A 23552-nucleotide genomic window follows, 5' to 3' on the forward strand; every position below is an offset into this window, starting at 1 on the left:
ATATAAAAAATATTATATTCCTATTTACTGCTTAATTTTCCTATCTCTATCTATAATTTGCTTTTTTAATTAACTACTCTCTCCTACTCTTTACTCTAGTTTGTATATTATTCTGAACGATCGCAATTTTTACTCCCATCGATCTTAGATTTAGTTTTTTATTTATACGGTGCATAGTTGCTTGCATACAAGACACACCACTCATCAGGTTTTCATTTTTCTTAGATTGTACCACAAAAAATTTTTCAACTTTTCTATAAACTTGTGTATAAAAAATATTATATTCCTATTTACTGCTCAATTTTCCTATCTCTACCTGTAATTTGCTTTTTTAATTAACTACGATTTTTGCTCCTCACCCTCCTCTTCTAATCTTTACTCTAGTTTGTATATTATTCCGAACGATCGCAATTTTTACTCCCTTCGATCTTAGATTTAGTTTTTTATTTATACGGTGCATAGTTGCTTGCATACAAGACACACCACTCATCAGGTTTTCATTTTTCTTAGATTGTACATGTATGTATGTATGTTTCTATAAACTTATGTATAAAAAATATTATATTCCTATTTACTGCTAAATTTTCCTTGTCTTGTGGCGTCGCCTCCCATGCTCGCCACTAGAGGGATCGCGCTCTCACAAGCGCTCGACCGACCCCTCGGTTGCTATATCTATTTGACTTCAGTGATACGTAATATAAATTTGGTCCAAACTGAAAAGAAGTTTCTCAGAAGTTTCGATGCATTTTAGAAAATAGGTTTTTATGTTATTTTCCTACATACGGACCAAAATTAGTCAAGTATATCGTACCTGATAGAAATTAAGATACCGCAATCTGTATACTCTTAACAGGATATTATATTATACAATATAATACACCATAGGGAATAAAACTAGACATAATAGTAGGTAAGCTTCTAGTAAGTAGACACTACTGAAGACTGCAGGCAAAAGTATTAAATATTTTCATATTAGTATGTTTATATTTTTTGTGTATAATTGATATGTAAATAAAAATGTTTAGAAAGAAGAGTTTTTCGATGCAAAAAGCCTGAACTTGCATTAATTTTCTTGGAGTCTTTTCAATAAAGCATTTTTGGACATAAGTTCGTACGAACTGTGACGTCGCCACCAGAGGGGTCGCGTTCTCACAAGCGCTCGACCGACTCCTCGCTTGCTCTATACAGGGTGGTCCACGCAATTGTTTCAAGTCATAACTCCGTTATTATTGCATTTACGCAAAAATGCCAAAGGAGAAAGATAAATGGTTCGAAGAGCACTACAATCTGTAGGCCTTTAAATTTTTTTTAGATGCAGCAGTGCATGTGCAATTAACAATTGCATCATTTCTTTAAATAGAAATGCATATTTTTTTTTACACAGATCGATTCTTCTGTTCACTCTACGTAAAAAATGATTGGGGTACCATGGCAAAAAAATTATTAGATCTCGAGATATTTTCAAATTATTCCGAACGATCGCCTCGATCTCGCATTCGAACGAAGATTGTCGTGGATAGGCCACGGCGAACCGAATCCGGGGAACAGGAAATACGACCGGGATAAACCGCGAAGCCGGGGTATAGAACAGCGAAGCAACCGAGGAAATTTCGAGTATACAAAGAAGGGAACAGGAAATTACAAAATAAAAGACGGGAACGACGTTAATTTACGAAGTTCTCCGGGCCGTATGCTGCTTTGGTGCCGCGCCGTTAATCTCGGATAATGCATACTAATTCTCGATTCAAAAGTAGTTTTCCAACCGATGATCTACGCGCGCGGAAACTTTGAGAATTCATTTTCAGTTTCACCCGGTGCTCGAAAAAGCCCTCTTCTCCTCGCGCGAACAGCGCGCTGTCGTCGGGAATGATAGATTCGTAAAGTCGTAAAGATTCGCGGTTCCGGTTCCAGTTCCGGAGATAATTCTCTTTATCGCGAAGACTGCCCTTAATGTCGCTCCGATTCCGTAGTTAATGCCCGTCGCGTTTAAAAGTAACGAGGCTAAAAAGCCCGGGTAAAATGAAATCGAATCGCGGCATAGAGATAAGCGACAGGGAACGAGAGCACACGGTACTTTTATTGCTTTCGTTGTTCTTGGCCGACTCTCTTCTTTGAAGCGATGCTTCGCGAGCCACGTATACGTGCCGTAGATTGATATTGGGAACCAGCTGCGCAGATTTTGTAATTGCGATTCTCGTTTGCTACTCGGATAATTTACGTTCGAAAGATTAAAATCGAAACATAGTCAACGACGATAATTAACGTTTAATAACAGCACTGTTACCCGCACGTAATTAGTAAACAATTTTCGTGTAATATTAACACACGAAATTGCGTATCAGGAATCCTTCGATCGCGGTCGAAAGTGACCCGAATTCCATTTGGAATAATATTTCTAATAATTAACTATACCTTCAATATTTCGCCTCTCTGGGATCCACTTTGCGGGATGAATTTGTAGAAACCCAAGTTTCTAGCGAACATTGGTTTCTCAGGCTTGGACATTGATTAAAGAACAATACGCTACGTTAATGTATTAATCGACCGTCCCTTTGATTCGTTAGAACTCTGAAAACGAACCCTGGACAACGCTAGCTCGCGCAACCCTCTTTTCGTCGCCGCTGTAGATTCACCCTCCCACGCGTTCGCGAAACAAGAATCAGCCTGTGTCGAGATTTTGCAGTGAAAAGGCTCGGCTTTTCAGCTAACAGCGCCGCGTGGTATGTGTACAGCTACACGGGCCATCGCGTGGAAAGCGGAGCCGTGGAAAAATGCAACGTTACATTGGATCAGCGGAAGGTTAAAAGGCAATCCAATGGAATTGTTCCCTCGTTGCGGGAAACGGGGCGCAAACACGCGTGAGAATGGCTTCGTATTCGCGGCGTCGAACGATTCATTGACCGCCACGATTATTGCTGTCACGCTTCGATCGTTTGCAAGAGTTCTCTTCCGTTCTGTGAAGAACTTCGATACTCCCGGGGGAGATCCCGAGCCCCTAAAACGCACAGAAATTTTTAGCGTTGGGACTGAGCATTGCATGCATGCATTTTTAATGAAAATTTGCAAAGGTCGGTACTACCTGAGGAGGACACTCGTTTATTGCAAACCGTCAAGCTAAGAACAGCATTTAATTAAATACATACTTAGGTCGAAACTCTGTCGTATTTATTTAGTAAATAAATATTCAACATTTAGTCAATACCAGAAACGTCCCTTGTATTTCTCCAAACTTATCTAAATCGCTCGTGGGCCCCTGAAATGACGATTAAAGCGTTAACGGTCGATTTCCCGTTCCAGACACGAACGCGTTGAGAATGTTGGAGCTGGTGGTTCCCCAGCACGTGGTCCGCGGCCAGAACATTAAACTGGAGTGTAACTTCAACCTGGACGGCGAGACCCTGTACTCGGTGAAATGGTACAAAGACGGGAACGAGTTCTACCGATACGTGCCACAGGACAGGCCGCCAGTGCTCGTCTTTCAGCTGTCAGGTGTTACGGCGGACGTAAGAATTACTTTCTATTGATTTTTTTCTTGTCTCGTGCCAATGCACCACTCTCTACGCTTCTATCGCCGTCACGGTTTCTATTTAAAGCGCGTTCCTTTTCACCCGCGTTGTCCTGGACTTCACGGCACTTCGGAGCGTCTTCTCCCTCGGGATGGACGAAATAAAATCTTTCGAGATCGAGACCCGCGGGAAAGAATACAAATTTCAGAGAGATTTCTTTCGATCAAGGAACGCCGAGGACGGCGCTAGCTGGCCGCCATGTTGTTCTACGAACGTCGGTCGAGAGACCAACGATTCGTAGAACGGCAGTAGGCCGGGTTAATTACACGGGGTTAATTGGCTAGGATGCTTCTAGGAGTCACGTTCTTTTTTCCAGATTCACAATTCGACCGAGAGATCGGTCGTCCTCTATTCCGTGAACTTAATGAGCACCGGGAGATACAGATGCGAGGTGTCAGCGGAGGCGCCGTCGTTCCAAACGGTATCCGATCACTCGGACATGCTGGTAGTCGGTAAGAAAAGTCTACAAATCGTTGCAGTCGATCTTCCCACCTTGTTAGACGGCGAACGTTTTTGCGCCGGCAGTCGCGATGCTGGCTGGTTTTTCGTTCGAACGGTCCGCGAGATTGTTCATTGTCCGTAACGATCGCAAAATCGATACAATTCCTCCGCGAGTAAAAATACCATCCGCTCTTTTTCAGCCCTGCCGGAAGACGGACCCATTATCACAGGGAGGCCGGGAAGGCTTCGTTATCAGGTCGGTGACGTGGTACGATTCAATTGCACTTCGGCGAAGTCGAAACCAGCTGCCATACTCAGCTGGTACATCAACGGGGAGGCCGTAAGTGACTTACGTGGAACCCATGCCGCTCGTGGTAACGTTTAAGCATGTCGTGGCGATAAAATTTCGTGGAAAGACCGAGCCACGTTCCACATTCGTGTGCCCCGTTCGTTAAACTTCCTTTCGTTTGCTTTTTCTGCCACTGTTCCCTTCCACGACGAGAATACAATATCAGCTACGTCCTGCTCAACAACTAAAACGATATTTCAAACGATTATTCGTCCACCCCGCGTATCCTCGTTGCATCATGATTCTTTCGGGTACCTGAAAACTCTTACGTCCCTACTATTTCCGAACCGTAGAATTTATAGAACCGGTCGCCATAACTACCCCCGGCCAGCCCGTCCGTCAATAAGTTAGCATCATTCGCGTGCGTGTTTCCCGCGTTCTCATGATCGTTTAGGAAGGTCGTGCTCTCTCGAGAGCAGTGAAACAGGGTCCAAGCGTCGTAACTTACTCGCGACGCCTCGAATTGCAAATTTGCCCACCCCTCCGCGTCCCCGGGACAAAAAAAAGAATGTATACGCGTCTAGACACGCGGCCGGGTATAGTTTGTACACGGAGACCAGCGGAGAGTTTTTGGTTGCGTCAGGTCGACACACAATACTTGAGAGGGCCTCACATCACCGAGGTGGATCGCGAGGGTCTGGAGACGGCCGTGCTCGGGCTGGAGTTCCGTCTGCGTACGAAGCACTTCAAGAGGAGAGACTTGAAGATCAAATGCCTGGCGACGATAGCGACCGTATATTGGAAATCGAACGAGCTCAGCATAGAGGGTGAAAAGCCCCTAAAGATGCCGGAAATGGAGAGCAGAGAGACAAGGGCGCAAGGCCACACGCACGCGGAGCATATCTTAGGAGGTAAAGGCGACGGGAAAGGGAAAGGGAAAGGGGGTCGTGTTGTATGACGTAATTCGCGGGAGGACCGGAAGGGCACGGTTCCTCGCGTCGAAAATGCAGAATAATGTTTTATCGTCGGAGGCTTCGTACCTCGAGGAAAAAACGACTTCGTAGATACGCGTGCACTTACCCTGAGAGCCTGCGGTGATTCTCATCCGAGCGTCAGTGTCTCTCAAATTGTCGTTCTTTTCTGGTAACAATTTATTAGCTAACGGAATAATGCATCGCTGTCGCGAAGTCGTTTCTCGATAACGAAACACTTTGATTTTACTTCTTTCGCAAACTTAAAGTAACTTCGATCTTAAACCAATCCTTGTCCTCGCCAATATTCCTCCGCGTTCCCAGGAGTCCCTTTTCCCCGTCCACGGCGGCCCTTAACGCCGGAACGACCCCGCGATGCTGAAAGATTAATTTGAAAGATCGATGACGGGAGAAAAAATTTGTTGGCCGGGTAAAATCAGCGAAATATCGTTGGAAAAACTATGACAACGTGTCTGGGGCACATAATACGTCGACGGCGATATCGTCGCCGTTCGTTTGCCGACAATTTGCTGACGTACGTTGCATGGCCAACAAATGTCAGGCAAACCGGTGCAGCTGCGGATGCAATTCCCTCGCCAATATCGATCGAATCAAGAGAGGTCGCGATACGTTCCGATTTTTCGTTCGAATTTCCCCCGGACGAGTTTTCATCCTTTCCTTTCTTCTAAATCACGAATTGTCCCGACTCGAAACTAATACGGACCGTTAGTCGTATTTTAATAACGAGAGGATGTCTTTTCCAGGAAGCGGAAGCAGCACGTTAGCACCTTGCATCTTGCCGGTGATAACTAGTTTATTTATTCTACGATAAGAAGAGGGGACAGACCGACGCGTCGTGTCCTTCGTGCTCATCCTTTTCAGGCTTCTAAAACCAAGAATCGTGTGGAGATCACTGTGTACTAAATTAACCGTGTTGTTTCTATTTTTTATAATCGCAGTTAGTGGAGTTAGCGAAGACATAGACCAGAGAATATACTTATCAGAGTACACACGTCAATACGTTAGAGTGTTAGAAATGGCGAAACGTGTAAATTCTTATTTAACGGATCGGTCCGTAAGTCTGTGCGTATCCTTGTTCCGACTGTCCACCATTTTGTTTCTTTCTTTTATCAGATCTCTGATCGCTTAACCGTGACTTTGAAGTTATCAAGGAGCAATTGTCGAAACATCCGCGATAGCTGGAACAAATACGCGCACAGATTTATGGCACGAGTCGACAGAAGATGAACGATCGTGGTTGTTTCAAAGTTTTTATTCAGTCGTTGACATAATTCAGTGGACAGAGTTTAAAAAACAGTGCAAATTTATAAATCTATGATCGACGGAGTATCTTCAGGTATTCGAGAGTGCGTAAACTTTCGCCCTGCGTACGTTTTTCGTCCCCTCCCCCCACTCCTTCATCTTTTATCATTAAGGGAGTCACGAGCGTGGTACGAACGAGTAATAATCATTTGAACGGCTGTATTGACGAAGAATGCGATGAAGAGTGAATGCGTAGCATATTTATATCTAATTGTACACGAGTGTTTCTGTCGTCCAACCGCGTAAGAACGATGAAGTTTCAGCCCAGCGGGAAAGAACGTTTCTCTTTCGTCGTAGCTTTTATCAATCTAGTCGCTATTAATCAGCCGCAAAAATATGTTATCCTAGAATTATTACAAAGCTCAGTATGCGAGTGCGTGAGTGAGTGTGTGTATGATTGTGCGCCCGTGTGTGTAGCGCGCGTTTACCAAAGAACATTTCGCGCCAAAACATTCCTAACTGTTAATTACAAGCGAGGCATAGAGTGTGCATAGGCATCGCCGAGCATCGCCCAGCCACTCTTTGTATACGGTGTAACTATAAGAGCACTCTGTACATATGTACATAAATCGAACCGACTTTTATCTTTAACTTAACGTTCTGATAATAAAAACGACGTTTCACGTCTACGTGCGACGAACGAGAGTGTACTCCTCGCCATGCGTGTATCATTCGCGGAGATTTCAGTTTCGCCTAAGAACCGCTATCGATCACCATTGAAAAAAAAAACCATTAAGTGTACGATTTAAATTGCAACCTAGGAAGGTCATAAAGTAGCCCGGAAGAGGCATCTCTCAGTAAAGAACGAGTGCTGCTTTTTCTGAGACTGGCAAGACTTGGCGGGCGCTCTGGCGAAGAACTCGAAGATCTTTTGCTCGCCGGACCGTTGATCGTCTTCGACTTCTTTCCACTCGACTAACCGGGCCTGCGATTGCAAGATCTTGTCGGCGGTAGACCAGCTGAACCTGACGATACGCGGGAACCCGAATACAGGATCCACGTTCTCCAACAGCCACCTTTTCGTCTCTGGATCGTTTGGATATCCGCTTCCGTATTCCTTCTTCACCGAGCCCTCGCGAAACTGCCAAGCTCCAATCGCGTGATCGCGGGAAACTTTGGCGCAGATACTGGCGGCGCTGACGATGGGATAAGTGGAGTCAGCCTTCTTCGCGACAACTATCTTCAGGCCTGGGAAAATCTGCTCCAACCTAGCCTGATACTTTTCCGGCTTGCCCACGGTGTCCACGTAGATCTCTGTGATCCATGCGCCAGCCTCGATCGCGTATTTAACCAGCTCGATCGCAGAGAGCATAGACACCTCGTTCAAGGACGTTTTGCTACGACTGTGCATACTGGTTGCGATAACGTTAGGCGATATTGTATCAACGGCCCAACCAATAGCGTCGCTATTATTGCAAATATTGTCAAAAATCGCGTCCCTCTTCTCCTCTGTTAAGCTCTTGGAATCGGCACAGCCCAGATTTTTGAGGAGCTCCTTCCTCGACAAGGGAGCGTAAGAAATTCCATAAACCATGGGTCCTAAAACTGGCCCACGTCCAGCCTCGTCGATGCCAAGCTGACACGGTTCGTCTTTGCATATTTGTGGAACCTAGAAAAAGTTTGAAATCGTTCCATCCTCCATGAAGGAGGATTAAAAGGTGGATTAAATTAAAGTGTATTACTGAGAGAATTAATGGCTCGCAATTAAACGATGTTTTATTTGTAAGAAGCTTATTTTGTATTCCTATGCCACGAAAGAAACATTGTGTATCGTTTTCTTATAACTCCCTCCAAAGCAACAGAATTATTACTTTACTACAACCCTTTGAAACACGTTACATTTAATGCCTCTAACGCTTGTAAAGTGGAAATAAAAGATTATGAATCTCTTGCTTGCAAAAGGCGATTAGAGGTTACGCAATGGTCTAACAATTGCGTGCTGTTTCGAAACGCCGTTTATCATGTTGCTTTCATCATCAGCAAGAGGTTAAATCAATAACGCGTTAAACATTTTAAAGAAATAATTAAAATCAATGAACAAGTACGAATATAGAACTTTTTAACTGTATTGAACGATAGGACGCTCTTTTTTCATGTACCTTCGACATATAAACTGTATTAACGTCGTTATCCCAGGCTTCGAAGTACGGAATCAAATCCTCTTTGCAGGTAATTCGGGTATCATCTTGTGTATTGTTAGAATTCACCTCACATTTTGTTTCACTAACGTCGTTCGCGGAATTCTTTTCGTTTTCCATGATGTACGTTTATTTCTTTGCACGCTCGATGTATGAAACTTAACCTCTAAAGAAACGTCAGCGTTCGGACGAACCGCCAAAAATGTACGCGCGTGCATCGATAGGTCGTATCGAAACAGCATGGTTGCTTTCTTCTCAGAACAGAATACGGTATCTTAAATGGCAACGAGCTTGACGACCAGAATTTACTGATTTGCTATTTAAACAATTCTACGTAAACGCGATTAAACGATCGGCCGGAGATTAAAAAACGGAAAAGAAATCCCAATGGAGCTCGTGTATCGATAAACATCATCTGATATCGACTTGAACATCACACTTTCAAGGGTTTCTTCTGACTACCTGTGTGCATGCGTATACGCGTGTCCCTCGGTGAAAATAGCTGATGACGCCGTGCTGTACCGATATTCGTGTGTCGCAAAATATAATATAGCCTCTAAATAAAATGCTCGAACTGTTATCTGTATCGTTTAAGGTTCTGTTCTTACGAAGAATTTGATTTTCACGTTTTCGTGTCGACTCGTAAACGCTCTATCGAGCACAGAGCAACATGAAAGTTATTGTGAAGAAATTGCAAGGAAAAGAATGTGTTGTTGACGTGAGTACCAGACTTTTCTGTTTCTTACTTTGCTCCAGTTTACCCGGAGAACGTCGTGCAACTGAGTTATTTCGTTGCTATGCCGTCGTAATATTTCGTAAAAGTTTCGTTTATGGATAGTTCCCCGGCTCCTTTAGAGCTTACAGTATTTCCCCCGTTTTTGTTTCTTTGTTTTCGACATTGAATTCGATATGTTTCGCGGTATCTCGGATATTCATTGAATCTTCGTTTTCAAATAGATAATGCCCTCTGAAACAGTCTTGCAGTTGAAGCACAAAGTTAGTGATTTATTTGGCATAGATGTTCCACATCAGAAACTGTTGCTTACAGGCAAGACACTAGCTGGTAAGATTCGTTAAATTTTAAGTGAAACTAAAGCGAAAGAAACAATTTTTACATTTTCTGTAACATCGACTGTCTGTTTCAGATGAAAATCCTTTGAGTTTCTATCCAGGAATCAAGGATGGGATCAAGTTAAATCTGTTGGTTATTAAGAAAGCTGAAGAAGGATCTAGCAAGGAAAAGACAATATTCTGCAAATCAGGCATGCGTCTTTTGCGGGATGAAATATCTAGAGTTCTGAGGCATTATTACACAGAGTCTGAAACAGAATCAATAGTTAACGAGTTGATAAAAGACCTGGAAAATAAAGTGAATAACCTTAGTTACGATGACTTAGAACGATTAGCAACAGCACTGCTTCAAGACCAAGAGAACATAGCTTAAGGATACTTTCATTTTTTAATTCTGCTTATTATTTGATTATTATTGTAATACACTTTTATTTAATTAAAATATTGCCTCGTTACACCCTATAATTAGTAGTGTATTTTAAATGATTGTATGGGGGTATGTGCCCGAGAAGAAACTAAATGTATCAAAAGATCAATTTTATTGAAACAAACAAGTATAATTACAATCGCACTTTAGGAAATGAGCTTTTAAGGGTCGGCCATGTCCAGCTGTCGGAAGTATCTTGCAACTAGGCATATAAATAAATTCAGTGTCCCAATTTCGTGTACTTCCAACATTTTCTAAAAGGAAAAATAAATACACAAACTTAACGTGTGTAGCTTTAGGATTTGTTAGGAAAAGTAAACGATTTTTGTATCTTCCTTTAATATGAATCGTAGTTCAATTTGTATTTCTTTTAGACTATTTCCTTAAATCGCGCTACGATTTATGTCAACGGCAAGTTTAATACACGATTATGCAATAAAATTGATTTGTTAAAAAATAATAATTGTGTATATCATGTGTTACCGAATTTACGCGAATGATCGAACATGTCCTGGCCAAGGAACGCAAACAGGAACATATGTTTGGAGTCAGAGGTAGTTCTAAAACAACCAGTAACGAATATATCCATTGACCCAAATTATATCCTATCTTCTTCTCAGCCTCTATATGCTCTACCAAATACTCCAGTATTTGTTCCACCATTGGTTGATTCAAACAGAAAATTATATCCAATGTCGGAACAATGTTCTTTTTCTCCTTGTAATCGCCCAAACAAAATTTGACCCAAGCATTTTGATCATCTATACTTGGCTGCAAAGATTAGTAATTAGCTGCTTGATAGCAAAGCGATAAATTATCATTGGGCTAGTTAAAAAAAACAATGTAATATATACTAAGTCAAACTGTTGAGGTCTCCATTTACGTTTCGATGTCTGAATTTCACTTTTCAATTGACGTATGTACAGTCTGATATTGGAAAAGTCTGACAATTGACACTGCTGCCAATCAAGAGTACTGCCAAGCCACGACGGTGCCTCCACGCATCCTGATAACTTTGCATTCGAATCATTAATAGACACAGTGTTTCTAAAATATTTGCTCAAATATTACCAATGTGCTCTACAGAACGTTAAATGTCATTGATAAATTTTGACCAAACATTCCAGAAACACCTTGTAATGTTTTACAACCCACTGCAAACTTACAGGTTCAACGTCAATTGTTGGTTTTCTAAAATGTTTCCGATTAATCGCAGCTACTACAATATCGGCGCACTGTTGTGCCTCTACTCTGAAGCAGAATATTATGAATTACGCGCCGTCCAACCAGCAAGTTTTCAAGCATTTACTTACACCACCCTTTTGATGTACTCTTCGCCGGAGGATGGTGGCAAAGAGAGGTTAATATCTTCATCGATATCTCCAACTACGAAAGCAGGCTCTCTCAAACAGTCTGTCATTTTCTTTAATTTAAATTACTATTCCGATAAGGTAAATAATTCGTCTGTCTTCTTTTCACAGTATTATTGGTAGGTTATGCGTTTTAAATTGTGAATGACAGATATCCTTTTAAGTAACAAGTACACCGCTGCTCTCTGAGACGCAAAGAATTTCTGGAAATTCTTGGAAATTTTTGGAAATTACGTCACTGCGGGAGGTAGCACAACCCCGACGGAATTTTTCAGAAAAATTTAAAAAAAATTTTAAACAACCCCCCACCCCTTCTCTACTCTGATGGCCGCAAATTAAGAAGCGGCGGGAGTCTTGAAATCTTTCCGGGGAACTTAGAAATTTTTCTAGAAGAGCGTCGCAGCCTACGGCTTCGTGACATGGACTAAGCCGTCGGCTGAGAGATCACGTTGGCCGCAGGATTCGCCCCGAGGCCAACTGGCCAACCCGTGGCAAATATCTCATGCTCCAGCCCTCTCACACATACACATTCCATAGTCAACTCACATAGATTTACGCAAAACTACAGTTGTTTGCCTATCAATACTAATTCAGTGAATAGTTTCTCAACTGACCGCCATCCAAGAGAAGAGGACGCTAAAATCACCTCCGAATTTTTCGCTCACGTATGGCAATTGTTCGAACTGACGTACAAAAAGACAAAAATTAACGATATACACTCTTCTAAAGTGGAACAAAATGTTAAAAAGATCATGTATCAAATTGTAAGGGGATCCTCGTAAGAAGGCTTTACGTAATTTTAACTTTAATCTTCGTAATGATTTTAATGGGTCGATGTTCAACAATGACTAGCTTATGGTCACTGATGGTCAACAGTGAGGTTGACATCAAGATCAGCGGTCCAGTGAAGATCCAGAAATGGTCAAGAGGTGGGACCAATTGAAATAGTTTCTTTGTAGACGAGACAGTCTTACCTGTTATCTTTAACTTTGGCTCTGATTAGTCTCCCCACCCTTTCATCACCTTAGACAGATAAGCAGGGTCACTGCGAAGAATTCTTCAGTCGCGTCGCGAATTCGGGAGTGTACAAATCGCCAGAGGAGTACCGGGGACCGCTGCTGACCTCTGTCGGCCGCTGCTGACCACTACTGGCCAGCGCTGACCATGGCTGACCAATACTGACCGCTATTGACCACTACTGACCAGTGCCGGACAGTGATGACCAACGGTAAGAATTGTTTAAAAATTCTCTCCCCTCTTCTATTCTATCGTTTGATGCCAATTTCGCTTCAATGAACTGATTTTGCCTTGCTTGTCTAACCGATGTTGCTATAATATGAATATTTTCTTACTTTACAGCTGGCCCTTATGGTAACTACCCTATGTACTGACAACAAGTAGTAAGTCCACTCCACTTATTTATATTTTATTATTTTTATTTGTTTGTTTGATGTGAATTCAACTGTATTTATCTATCTGATTTTATTTGGTTATTATGAATGTTCCTTTTCTATGTTTCTACTTTTACATTGTTTGTCGAATTTATGTGAATGCTTTGATATGTATAGTATTGCAGGATATAATAATGTAGTATTGTTTTCAATCATATACTATATTCGTTTCTACACGATTCCATGAATTTTTATTTTTACCTTCTTGCTCGAATTCTCGTAATATTCTGCGGAGGTACTTTCTTTGATTCTTCCATTTCGTTTGATTGTTTGGTATTGATTCAATTTGGTGTCTCGATCCAAGTTCCTATCGTTGTTACGAATGGTCGTTTTGAGTTGTATCACATTGCGTCGATGTATATGTATACTGTATTCGTTTCGATGATACTGATCATTAGAAGAATATTCGGTTTGATACGTAAAACATGATGTCGATGGATATGCCATATTTGTTTCGATGGCACTGATTAATATAAGATTTCTATTTTTACGTTTAGCCCCTTTAGCTAGGTGATAGATTATTTTTAAGTGTTTATTAAATTTCCTACCATGTCTCACTAATATAAATATTAGTTTTGATTTCAGTTTAAATTTGGATTAATCGCAAGGACACCGAGGGAGAACGCCGCGCCCGCCGAGGGACTTTTAATTTCGAGTTGATTAGTCTTAAGCTTCGTCGCGAGTATTAAAATTAAAGTCGAAGCCTTCTTTATTATACGTGTCTCCGTGTCCTACCAAGCAATTATTCAATAAGTAGATTGTGTCTCTCGCTCGTTCCCTCGTTCCTAGCTTCGGTCACCGCTGTTTCATCGATTGAGGCATGTGATCGGCCGTGTAGCGGGCCCGACAGATCTAACCGCCTTCCCTTGGTAGCTCGATCCAGGGAAAATGGTACTCTGCTGGAAGGTGTGGAGTTTCCGTATCCTGCGGAAACGCATACCTTCCAGCGGAAGTCGACACTGAAACAGAGGTACTCTCTCTTTGTCAGACAACTTGAGTCGGGTCCTTCGGGCTCCCGGCGGGTTGCGTTGGAGCAATGGAGACCTTAGATTCGGAGTCGCAGCCGTCCGTTATCCTGTAGAGATCTAGTTAGCAAGGGCAGTAGGTTCGATCCTCGGATCCGCTGCACGGTTCAGCTTCGCGTCGCGTCGTGTCGCGTCGCGTGTCCCTCAAATTAACTTCGTCCCTCTTTTTAACCAAATAATTGCTTGGTACATCCAAGGAACTTTGTTTCCTTCTATCGTCCGAATTTTAGTTTCAACTTGACCAGACTTGAGCTTCGACGTTAATTTTAAGTCCCTATCGTATGCGTCTCCCAATATTTCCAAGTAATTATTTAACAAGTAGCTTCTCTCGACTCGTTCTCTGGTTCCTAGCTTCGATCACCGCTGTTTCATCGATCGAAACATGTGATCGGCCGTCCAGTTTGTCCGAAAGATCTAGTCGCCTACCCATGATAGATCGATTGCTAGAAATAGGAATCAATCTACCAAGGGCAGTGTTGATTCGATCCGAAGATCTGCTGCACGGTTCAGCATCGCGTCGCGTCGCGTATCCCATAATTTAGCTTCACCCCTTTTCAAACGAAATAATTACTTGGTACAACTAAACCAGAAGATCGAAGGAACATTGCTTCCTTCTATCTCTCTAGTTTAGTAATCCAGCTAAGCTTAGCTAAAAGGGAGATCGATGGAACTTTGATTCCATCTATCTCCCTTCGGGTCTCCACTCGCAGCAACCTCCACGTGGTGAGACCTGGGTCATATTATTTAGTATGTAATTAATACAATTATTAATTACATAGGAAATAATATGAGCTAATGGCTGCGTTCTTCTTATAGTTCCACATACCTTGTTCGTCCTGGTGTGCGGTCTAATAACACTGATTTCGAGTCGCAAATACGTTTTTGCCGAGTTAGTTTTTAAATAAATAATATATTACAATTTACAATAAAAAATAGAGGATTTGCGGTGTATTTATCAATGAGATCCTTACGTATTTTAATAATTTTGAAATCTTTAAATAATCTCGATCGATTGGTTATTCCAATGAAATTAATCGATCGATGCTCAATTCTGGACCATACAGCTTTCATTCCGTTAAAAAATAATAAAATTTATGTAATTTTATTTTCCGTCTCACTTCCTCTTGTGTTAATTTCTAAATCTGTTGATAACGTTGCGAGTGATACGAAAATGGTAATGGGGTCCCGGGACCCCAGAAACTCCGGCCGAAAAATTACATTAGGTGAAAGGTCTATTCATATATCTCGTCTGTGATATTAGCACAGACGAGGTATACGAGTAGACTTTTCACCTTATGGACTTTCGTGGCCGAATCTAACTGCCATACCGACCTGAAAATTCGGAGGTGATTTTAGCGGCCTCTTCTCATGGATAACGGTCAGTTGAGAAACTCACTGAATTAGTGTGGTAGGCAGCAGCTAGTGCGTGTAAATGCATACCAATTGAAAAGTACGAATTATTCGCGATTCCTTGACTAGTTAAAGTTGTAAATAATTTACTAAAAATCAGTCTATCCGCGGTTTCTATCCGAGGTATCCCTTGGGTTCATAAACAAGCTTCGCGAGACATCGGAGCTTCCCCCACCCCGCCGCCTAATTCGCGAGCGTTGCCGAGCACAGCGGACGGCCATCATTCATACTTTGAAAATAAACATAACAAGACGTGTCGAGACGTATCGGCGTTTCGCGACCGAGGTGCGTATTTCTAACCTGTTTATCCTTCCACTATTACTACTCGCGTATTACTACTTACGATCTCTTGCAATACGGTTTCGATTTAATCATTACTTAATTGTAATAATCGTTTGCGTACTTTAATGCATCGTTATTTCGTTTCTGTTACAGTCTTTTATTGGAACTCGAAATTAAGAAATAATAAGACTTGTTGGAACCTGCCAAGACGTGTCAGCGTTTCGCGACCAACGAGGTACATACGAGTTTCTAACCTTTTAATATTTCTTCATTATTATCAATTATTGTTTAATTATGATTTAATTTGTATTTCATTTCTGTTACAGTCTCGGATTGAAAATCGACGCCATGGAAAGTTTCATTGGCGCGTAAACGACACCATAACAGATGGCAGACGAGTCGACAAATTTTGGAGGGAATATTGGTAACGTTTAAACAATTACAACAAAAATTAACACCCATATTAATATTTATATATTTTTATATCATTATTAAATCATTCGTTGCAAGCATGATCTTAATTTTGTAATCGGTCATTGTTAAGATAAAATATTAAAATCGTTAACAAACTTTTTATCTACTTCGATACATATCGAAGTATATAGAAATGGCGTCGGTAGATATTAACGATAAATTGGAATAGTTTATATTAGACTGTATTCTGATCGCGATTAAATATCTCCGACTGTTATTTATTTAATTGATCCTTTATATTTCTTTATGAATTGTTGTAATTGCAATTTGCATACATATTTCGATACAAGTTTTAGAAAACGTAGTAACTGCGGAGTTGGAATATGCTATTCAAGCATAAATAACTAGCGAACTTTAATTCTTGCAAATTTCGGAATATTTATAAAAATTACGGGATATTCTAACGTTCGAGAAAGTAAACATAATCATGCTTACAACACTAACTATGAAATTTAGTGATATAATATTTATAAATTGAATAATTACTTGTACGTAATTATTTTCGTAGATAATATTTTATCGTTGAAATTATGTATTATGCAGTAGTATTAAGTAAAGCAGTATTTCTGTTGACGAACTCTTATAAGAAAATGAAAAAAGAAAACCAGTAGGATAAGCACAGGTGTGCTTGTTGTGTTTCTTGTCTCCTGTCCCTTTCTTTTCAGCTCTTTTCTTTCCAGGAAATTTGTTGGCCGCGCGCAATGCGGCCGGTAGATTCAGTGATTGTACGTAGCAACATGTTTGTTTCTCGGGGCAAAGTGACCCCAAGCACATTACCGTTCACGGTGTTAGGCAAACGCGAGAATAGAAGCAGTGTTTCTTACGCAGTATTAAATTATTTCCAGAGCATCGTGGCTCTCCTTGTTCTCTGAATCGCGATAATAGAGTCATTTGTTCGCCGATTTCAATCTTCGGTCGCGGTAATCTAATTTAATACTTTCCAATCAAATTAATTATTTTTCAATTTGACATTTAAACTCCTCGTTACCGGAATTAGAATCAGTGCATCACGGAAGAGGATTATTTGGCGATGCTCCTCGAGCAAACAATGTAAGTATAAATTTATACTTTGAAATTTTTAATTAAAAATCTCTACAGTTTTGACAATAGATTCTAATTGTTTTCTTGCAGTTTTCTTACAGTTTCTGAACATGATCCTGGGAACCAGCAGCAGTACCCGGGGGGTATCGGGCGGTGGACCACGGGCGAACAACGTAAGTATAAATTTATACTTTGAAATGTGTTAATTAAAAATCTCTATAATTTTAACAATAGATTATAATTGCTTTCTTATTCTTTATAGCAGGACCATGCAGGGGGCTTTGATGACTTCCACCGGGCAGCAGCAGCATCATTATGCAGTCATTCCAGAGGCACAAGTTCATCACTCGTGAGTCGCATGCTATTTGTGTTCCTCTGGTCCCCAACCATGTTGTAGGATGAAAGATCCGAATCAACACGGGTGACCAGTTGTATACTTGGTATTTTTGACGAGTTAAGTGACCGCGGGTATGAAAACTACCCATGAGTTATATTTTTTTAGTGCAGGCTAGGGTCTTCTTGCACTCGCGTTTTTTAATGTTATCAATAAATATTACACAATATGATTATTACACAATTTTGATAAAATATATGGAATATGTTTATTATCTTTATATGAATTATAATAATTGAGTAGAATATGAATTAATATAATGTGAAAACATTATATTAATTGTACGATTGAGTAAAATATCTTACATCATTAATATAATTATTAAATATTCGTTTTATTAATTAATACATCATATGATGTATTTTATGTGCAAGAAGGCGTTTCGCGACTGGTCGATTTCCAACTCAAAGGAACATGCATGTTAATTTTATTTTTTTTAAAATTTACTTTGACGACAGAATCGACCAAGGTTAATTGAATATTTTGAATAGTAATTTAACAAATTTATTTCAATATGCAAAGTAAATTCTTTTATCATGCAATCTTTATTAAAGTCTTACATTTTGAACAATTAAATTTCAGTCACAAATTTTTCTTGAATAATAATATCTTTCAATATTAACGTACTCTATTGTCGATATATTACATATAACAAGTCGAGTCATTTTAATTGAGAATAGATACCGTTTAGTTAATTATTAATAACCAGTTTTTCTAGTCAGGATTTTCAGGATACTTTTCCGTGTTCGTTGCCTAAGTTCGTGCACATGCCCAAGTGTTATTTGCACGAGCGAAGGCAACGGGGCACGATGACTTAGTTTGTAACATTTATAATAATAATTTATCCGTGCGACTGACAATGCTAGTGTATCGTGCACGATGTACTGTCCACATATGTGTGTTTGTGGTTAGGTTGTGGAAGTGCATCGTTTCAAAAGTTTATTACAATTCAGATACAGAATTTTTTGACATTAGATTCATAACAATCACAATAATGATATTAAACTTATAGTTATTATTTACTTGGCAATTGTTCGTATTGCATACGCGTCAATAATATTGTAAAATGCATAATGAATTAGCTTTTCAATCTTATATGATCATATATAGAGTATATTTTAATAAAGACTATATCAGATATATTAAAATGTTTTACATAAATAATAAAAGTACGCAATGGGCACTAGCTTTGTCAGTCCACTGCAAAAACTGGTACGTACACAATTAGAGTATGATTGAGGTTGTGTCCGGGTGTCGGAGGAACCCCGGGGAGTCCTCTCTAGTTTAGGTCGCGCCCGGACATTCAGAATGAGAACCGTGGAGTGTTTGTTTGAGAGACTGAGTTTTGCATTTTTTTAAATTTAGGGTTAGGTAGGTAGGTAACTTATTCTCTGGTGTGTGTGTTTAAACCTAAGTAGGTAGGGTCAGGGCAGGACTGTCCACATTAGTAATTCGGGTAGGCGCGTTTTCGCGTGGCAGTTCTGTTCCTGTAGTTACGATTTCGAGAGTAGAAATCTTGCTGATTCAAACGGTGCACTTGTGCTGTTTGTTTCGGCTTTATTTTCGACTCCTCGAATCGCGCGACTCTTAAAGTCGCTCTCTCGCGCTCGCGGTCGTGATTAGGTTCCTTTCGAAACGTTCGTCCCGCTCGAGATTCACCACGTATGCTCTTGCAACAATTCGTATATTGTTGGAAGACTACGTATTGCACAAAATCTCGAGCCCGGTCTTTCGTAAGTTTCAGGCATCGGCAGGACCGCCGAAGAAAGAAAAGGCTCTCGATGAGCCGAAGAGGCCCTGACAAACTGTCTCAAGAGTGGGCTGCAACAAATGTCTTTTCATCTTCATCCTCGGATGAGAATGGAAAGTCATTCCTGTTACTACTTTATCACTTAACTCGTCCATAGTTGTAGTTAGTTTATTTTTCTGACTCGCTCACGTATGCATGTACCTGATGGTACATGATTGCACCATACATGCCAGCCATCCCTCCCCATAACTCGCTATTATGATATACATAGAGTTGCGAATATGCAATAATCGTGTTTGCTTGTAGAGTTGCGAATCACTGTTTTTCGCGTTTCCTTTTCAGGGTAGTGTTGCGCCTTGACACGATACGCGATTGGTTTTTTGCAAACTTAGGTACCGAATGTTTGCTTAAAAATAGCGTTGCGAATTATTGATAAACGTGATTGCTCGTAGAGTTGCGAAATACTATTTTTCGCGTTTGCTTTTCAGGGTAGTGTTGCGAACAATCACGATTCGCGTTGCTTTTTTACTCTTTTATATGTATATATAATAATGGATGTCAACCGCGTTTGTAATTTTCACGTTATAAATTAGCGTTGCGATCTTGATTAATCGTGCGATTTTTTATTTAGCGTTGCGATATTTTCAATGCCCAAATTCTACCCCAATTGTAGTACTAGTAGTAGTTAGTTTATTTTGTGGCCAGTACATGTCTATGTACATGTACCAATAGCCCCTGATTAAAGTTAGAGTTGCAAATAATATACAATGTTCGCGTTTGCTCGTAGAGTTGCGAACAAATATTTATCGCGTTGATATATTAGTGCTGCGAATAAATACGATTCGTGATTGTCTTTATGCAAACCTAGGAACCGGACGTTTGCTTTAAAAATAGCGTTGCGAATTTTTAGTAAACGCGATTGCGAATTAGAGTTGCGAATTACTATTTTTCGCGTTTGCTTTTCAGGGTAGTGTTGCGAATAATTACCATTCGCGGGTTGCTTTTATTCTTACAAGTCGCGTTTGGAATTTTTTCTATTATAAATTAGCGTTGCGATTGTTGATTTATCGCGTTGTTGCCCCGTAGTGTTGCGATATTTAAAACGTCTAACTTCATCCCCATATGTGCCACTCTATTGTAGTTTGAAGTAGCTTGATGTAGTTAGTTTCTTTGTACATTTTTATTTATTGTCTGATTTATGTTTCAGGGAAACATCGTGGGATTAATAAAGACACCAAGAAGAAATATTTTTTCATATTTATTTGTTTTATATGAGCTATATATTTTATTGGATATGAATTTTTGTTTCAGGAAAACATCGTGGGAGTGACGAAGACACCAAGAAGAAAATATCTTGTCGTATTTCTTTGTTTCATGTCGGTTATAATTTATTGTATATTAGTGTATGTTTTAGAAAAACATCGTGGGATTGATGAAGCCACCAAGAAGAAAATATGTCCTCATATTTCTTCATGTTTCTACAGATTGCGTTAGAATATAAGTACAAATGTATATAGATTATAAGATAAAAAAGCGTTCTCCTGCCGTTTATTAAATATTACCGAAACGTGTGCGTAAATTTAAGTGGGAATGATTAATATTAAGATACATATTAGTATTCTAATATGCAAAGTCCATACGTGCAGTTGCACATTTCTGGTTGGATCTTCAGGATCCTTTCTTCGTTTTGTACGAGTGTCTTGTTAGGCACTGTCATAATCCAAGTATTTATTTAAGAAGGAACAATTAATAATAAAGTACATATTGATAATTTAGTAATCGGGATTCATACGTGCAGTTGCACATTCCAATTTCGTTTCTAGAAAACATGTGGTGGATTATTTCACATGTATCAACTGTTTTTTCGACACTCCGCGGTGAGACACGAACCGTGGCAGCTCGCGCTTACAAGGGTCGTAACTCCTTGACTCCGTTTGTACGACACCGCGTTGTTATCGTCCCCTACCACGTATTACCGAGGAAAGGATGTTGGAAAATGAAATTGAGAGAATTAACCATTAACTATTTAATTGACTTGACTTAGGATTTGTGTGTGTGAAAGTTAAACAGTGATGTACGGTGAATGTTTCGATGTGACTTGGATAGGCGCTCTAAGATGTCTGTCTTCTCGTCTTCTGTCCCGACGCGACGTAGCCTTTTTTTTGAATTTGGAAAATTAGGGGATGATTTTCGGCTTCTAATTGGTGCCTCCTTCCAGCCAATTGAATGACAGGTCTCCGGACACTCACCCATTCCGTGCGCTCGAAACGCAGTCCGTGCGGAGTGGGTAGTGTCCACGTGGTTCTTTTGGAGGAGGTGAAGAGGCTTTTCGCATCAGGGAAAACTCCGTTGGGCTTGGGGCCCGAGACGTAACCCAAACAATGGCCATTAGATTCGGCCTCGGGCCACTTTGGCAGTTTATTTTTACGGTCCCTGCTGTTAGCCGTCGAGGACGAGAGAATGTTAAGGGCTGCAATTTCGATGACAAAAGTGAAGAAACGAACTTTAAAACTGAGGAAAATTATGACATGACCGAATGCTACGGTTTATGAGTCGCGACGGTTCCGCGAAGAAACATCAACATTTTGTTAGGTTTTTGATCTCTTCATCGGTCAGAGTTCGTGCATGCAGTTGCACATTTCAATTTCGTTTTTAGAAAACATGTGTATCATCTCACATATATTGACATTTTGTTAGGTTCTTCATCTCTTGATTGGGCAGTTCTTTTAAGAACTCTCCTTTTCTAGCTCGTTTTTAACTTTTCGATAGCTTCTCCCTTAGATAGGTATTCGAATTTCTCGCCAAAGGAAGGGTGGTTGGGGCGAGGCTAGGGTGGGTCTCCAGTCGCAGCAACCTCCACGTGGTGAGACCCGGGTCATATTATTTACTATGTAATTAATATAATTATTAATTACATAGCAAATAAAATGAGCTAATGGCTGCGTTCTTCTTATAGTTCCACATACCTTCTTCGTCCTGGTGTGCGGTCTAATAACACTGATTTCGAATCGCAAATACGTTTTTGCCGAGTTAGTTTTTAAATAAATAATATATTACAATTTAAAATAAAAAATAGAGGATTTGCGGTGTATTTCATAAATGAGATCCTTACGTATTTTAATAATTTTGAAATCTTTAAATAATCTCAATCGATTGGTTATTCCAATGAAATTAATCGATTAATGTCCAATGATGGACTCTACAGCTTTAATTCCGTTAAAAAATAATAAAATTTATGTAATTTTATTTTCTGTCTCACTTCCTCTTGTGTGAATTTCTGAATCTGTTGATAACGTTGCGAGTGACACGAAAATGGTAATGGGGTCCCGGGACCCCAGAAACTCGGGCCGAAAAATTACATTAGGTGAAAGATCTATTCATATACCTCGTCTGTGATTAGACTATTTATCTGTAAATCGTCGAGTAAATTTGTCAAAAGTGAAAATCGAATTTTTCGAAAAAAAGGGAAGGGGGGGTGCCAGAGATTTTCGACGAAAAAAAAAAAATTTCAATTTCTTCTGAAACAAGTATATTTGCTTGCGGTGGTCAATTACAATCATATTAGGAGCAAAAATACCTCCAAAATCCTTCCCACAGTCGAGAAACAAATTCCAAAAGGTGTTGAATTTTTGATCAAATTAAATGTTATTTTATTCCAATTATTTTTTGAAACAGAGCTTGAAATACGTCCCATGGGTACCTACAGACACGTATTAGACTATTTATCTGTAAATCGTCGAGTAAATTTGTCAAAAGTGAAAATCGAATTTTTCGAAAAAAGGGAAGGGGGGGTGCCAGAGATTTTCGACGAAAAAAAAAAAATTTCAATTTCTTCTGAAACAAGTATTATTGCTTGCGGGGGTCAATTACAATCATATTAGGAGCAAAAATACCCCCAAAATCCTTCCCACAGTCGAGAAACAAATTCCAAAAGGTGTTGAATTTTTGATCAAATTAAATGTTATTTTATTCCAATTATTTTTTGAAACAGAGCTTGAAATACGTCCCATGGGTACCTACAGACACGTATTAGACTATTTATCTGTAAATCGTCGAGTAAATTTGTCAAAAGTGAAAATCGAATTTTTCGAAAAAAAGGGAAGGGGGGGGTGCCAGAGATTTTCGACGA

At 40.1% G+C, this 23552-nt stretch overlaps 4 protein-coding genes across 5 annotated transcripts in view; 2 read left to right on the plus strand and 2 right to left on the minus strand.

Moving 5' to 3' along the window:
• LOC122402378 overlaps positions 1-6164 on the plus strand; it is a 51488-nt gene extending 45324 nt beyond the window's left edge. Inside the window, exons 2-6 of the mRNA XM_043405102.1 lie at positions 3298-3503; positions 3883-4018; positions 4208-4347; positions 4940-5207; positions 6032-6164. Of these exons, the coding sequence (XP_043261037.1) occupies positions 3298-3503; positions 3883-4018; positions 4208-4347; positions 4940-5207; positions 6032-6099 (818 nt within the window). The 3' untranslated portion in view covers positions 6100-6164. The remainder of the gene's footprint in view (positions 1-3297; positions 3504-3882; positions 4019-4207; positions 4348-4939; positions 5208-6031) is intronic.
• On the minus strand, positions 6110-8960 carry LOC122402377 (ribonuclease H2 subunit A). Its single transcript, XM_043405101.1, has 2 exons — positions 8690-8960; positions 6110-8199 (listed from the first exon to the last, which is right to left on the minus strand). Exons 1-2 carry the CDS (start codon positions 8846-8848, stop codon positions 7357-7359), a joined length of 1002 nt encoding a protein of 333 aa, XP_043261036.1. The 5' UTR covers positions 8849-8960; the 3' UTR covers positions 6110-7356.
• Positions 8961-8983: 23 nt separating this feature from the next.
• Positions 8984-10180, plus strand: LOC122402380 (ubiquitin-like protein 4A). Its single transcript, XM_043405105.1, has 3 exons — positions 8984-9446; positions 9686-9791; positions 9874-10180. The coding sequence occupies exons 1-3, from the start codon at positions 9399-9401 to the stop codon at positions 10170-10172; spliced, it is 453 nt and encodes a 150-aa protein (XP_043261040.1). The 5' UTR covers positions 8984-9398; the 3' UTR covers positions 10173-10180.
• A 184-nt stretch (positions 10181-10364) lies between these two features.
• Positions 10365-11991, minus strand: LOC122402379 (gem-associated protein 2). 2 transcript variants are annotated; one of them, XM_043405104.1, is made up of 5 exons: positions 11540-11991; positions 11393-11477; positions 11081-11239; positions 10710-10997; positions 10365-10480 (listed from the first exon to the last, which is right to left on the minus strand). In XM_043405104.1, the coding sequence occupies exons 1-5, from the start codon at positions 11644-11646 to the stop codon at positions 10388-10390; spliced, it is 732 nt and encodes a 243-aa protein (XP_043261039.1). In that variant the 5' UTR covers positions 11647-11991; the 3' UTR covers positions 10365-10387. The 2 variants fall into 2 exon arrangements, with proteins under 2 accessions (XP_043261039.1, XP_043261038.1); XM_043405103.1 differs by having other exon boundaries at positions 11081-11273; positions 11382-11477.
• Positions 11992-23552: the final 11561 nt, after the last annotated feature.

The sequence above is a fragment of the Colletes gigas genome, unplaced genomic scaffold (genome assembly GCF_013123115.1).
Source record: "Colletes gigas isolate AHSC1104 unplaced genomic scaffold, ASM1312311v1 Colletes_gigas_Sc00035, whole genome shotgun sequence".
Lineage (NCBI taxonomy): Eukaryota > Metazoa > Arthropoda > Insecta > Hymenoptera > Colletidae > Colletes > Colletes gigas.

Excerpts from the sequence above, each read along its gene's own strand:
- LOC122402380 (XM_043405105.1), top strand. The coding sequence starts at position 9,399 with ATGAAAGTTATTGTGAAGAAATTGCAAGGAAAAGAATGTGTTGTTGAC. Across the intron at positions 9,447-9,685 it reads GAAAAGAATGTGTTGTTGAC|ATAATGCCCTCTGAAACAGT; the intron begins GTGAGTACCAGA and ends GTTTTCAAATAG. Across the intron at positions 9,792-9,873 it reads TACAGGCAAGACACTAGCTG|ATGAAAATCCTTTGAGTTTC; the intron begins GTAAGATTCGTT and ends TGTCTGTTTCAG.
- LOC122402377 (XM_043405101.1), bottom strand. The coding sequence starts at position 8,848 with ATGGAAAACGAAAAGAATTCCGCGAACGACGTTAGTGAAACAAAATGT. Across the intron at positions 8,200-8,689 it reads ATACAGTTTATATGTCGAAG|GTTCCACAAATATGCAAAGA; the intron begins GTACATGAAAAA and ends AACTTTTTCTAG.
- LOC122402379 (XM_043405103.1), bottom strand. The coding sequence starts at position 11,646 with ATGACAGACTGTTTGAGAGAGCCTGCTTTCGTAGTTGGAGATATCGAT. Across the intron at positions 11,478-11,539 it reads GAGTACATCAAAAGGGTGGT|AGTAGAGGCACAACAGTGCG; the intron begins GTAAGTAAATGC and ends ATTCTGCTTCAG. Across the intron at positions 11,274-11,381 it reads GTTGAACCTGTAAGTTTGCA|AAACACTGTGTCTATTAATG; the intron begins GTGGGTTGTAAA and ends CAAATATTTTAG.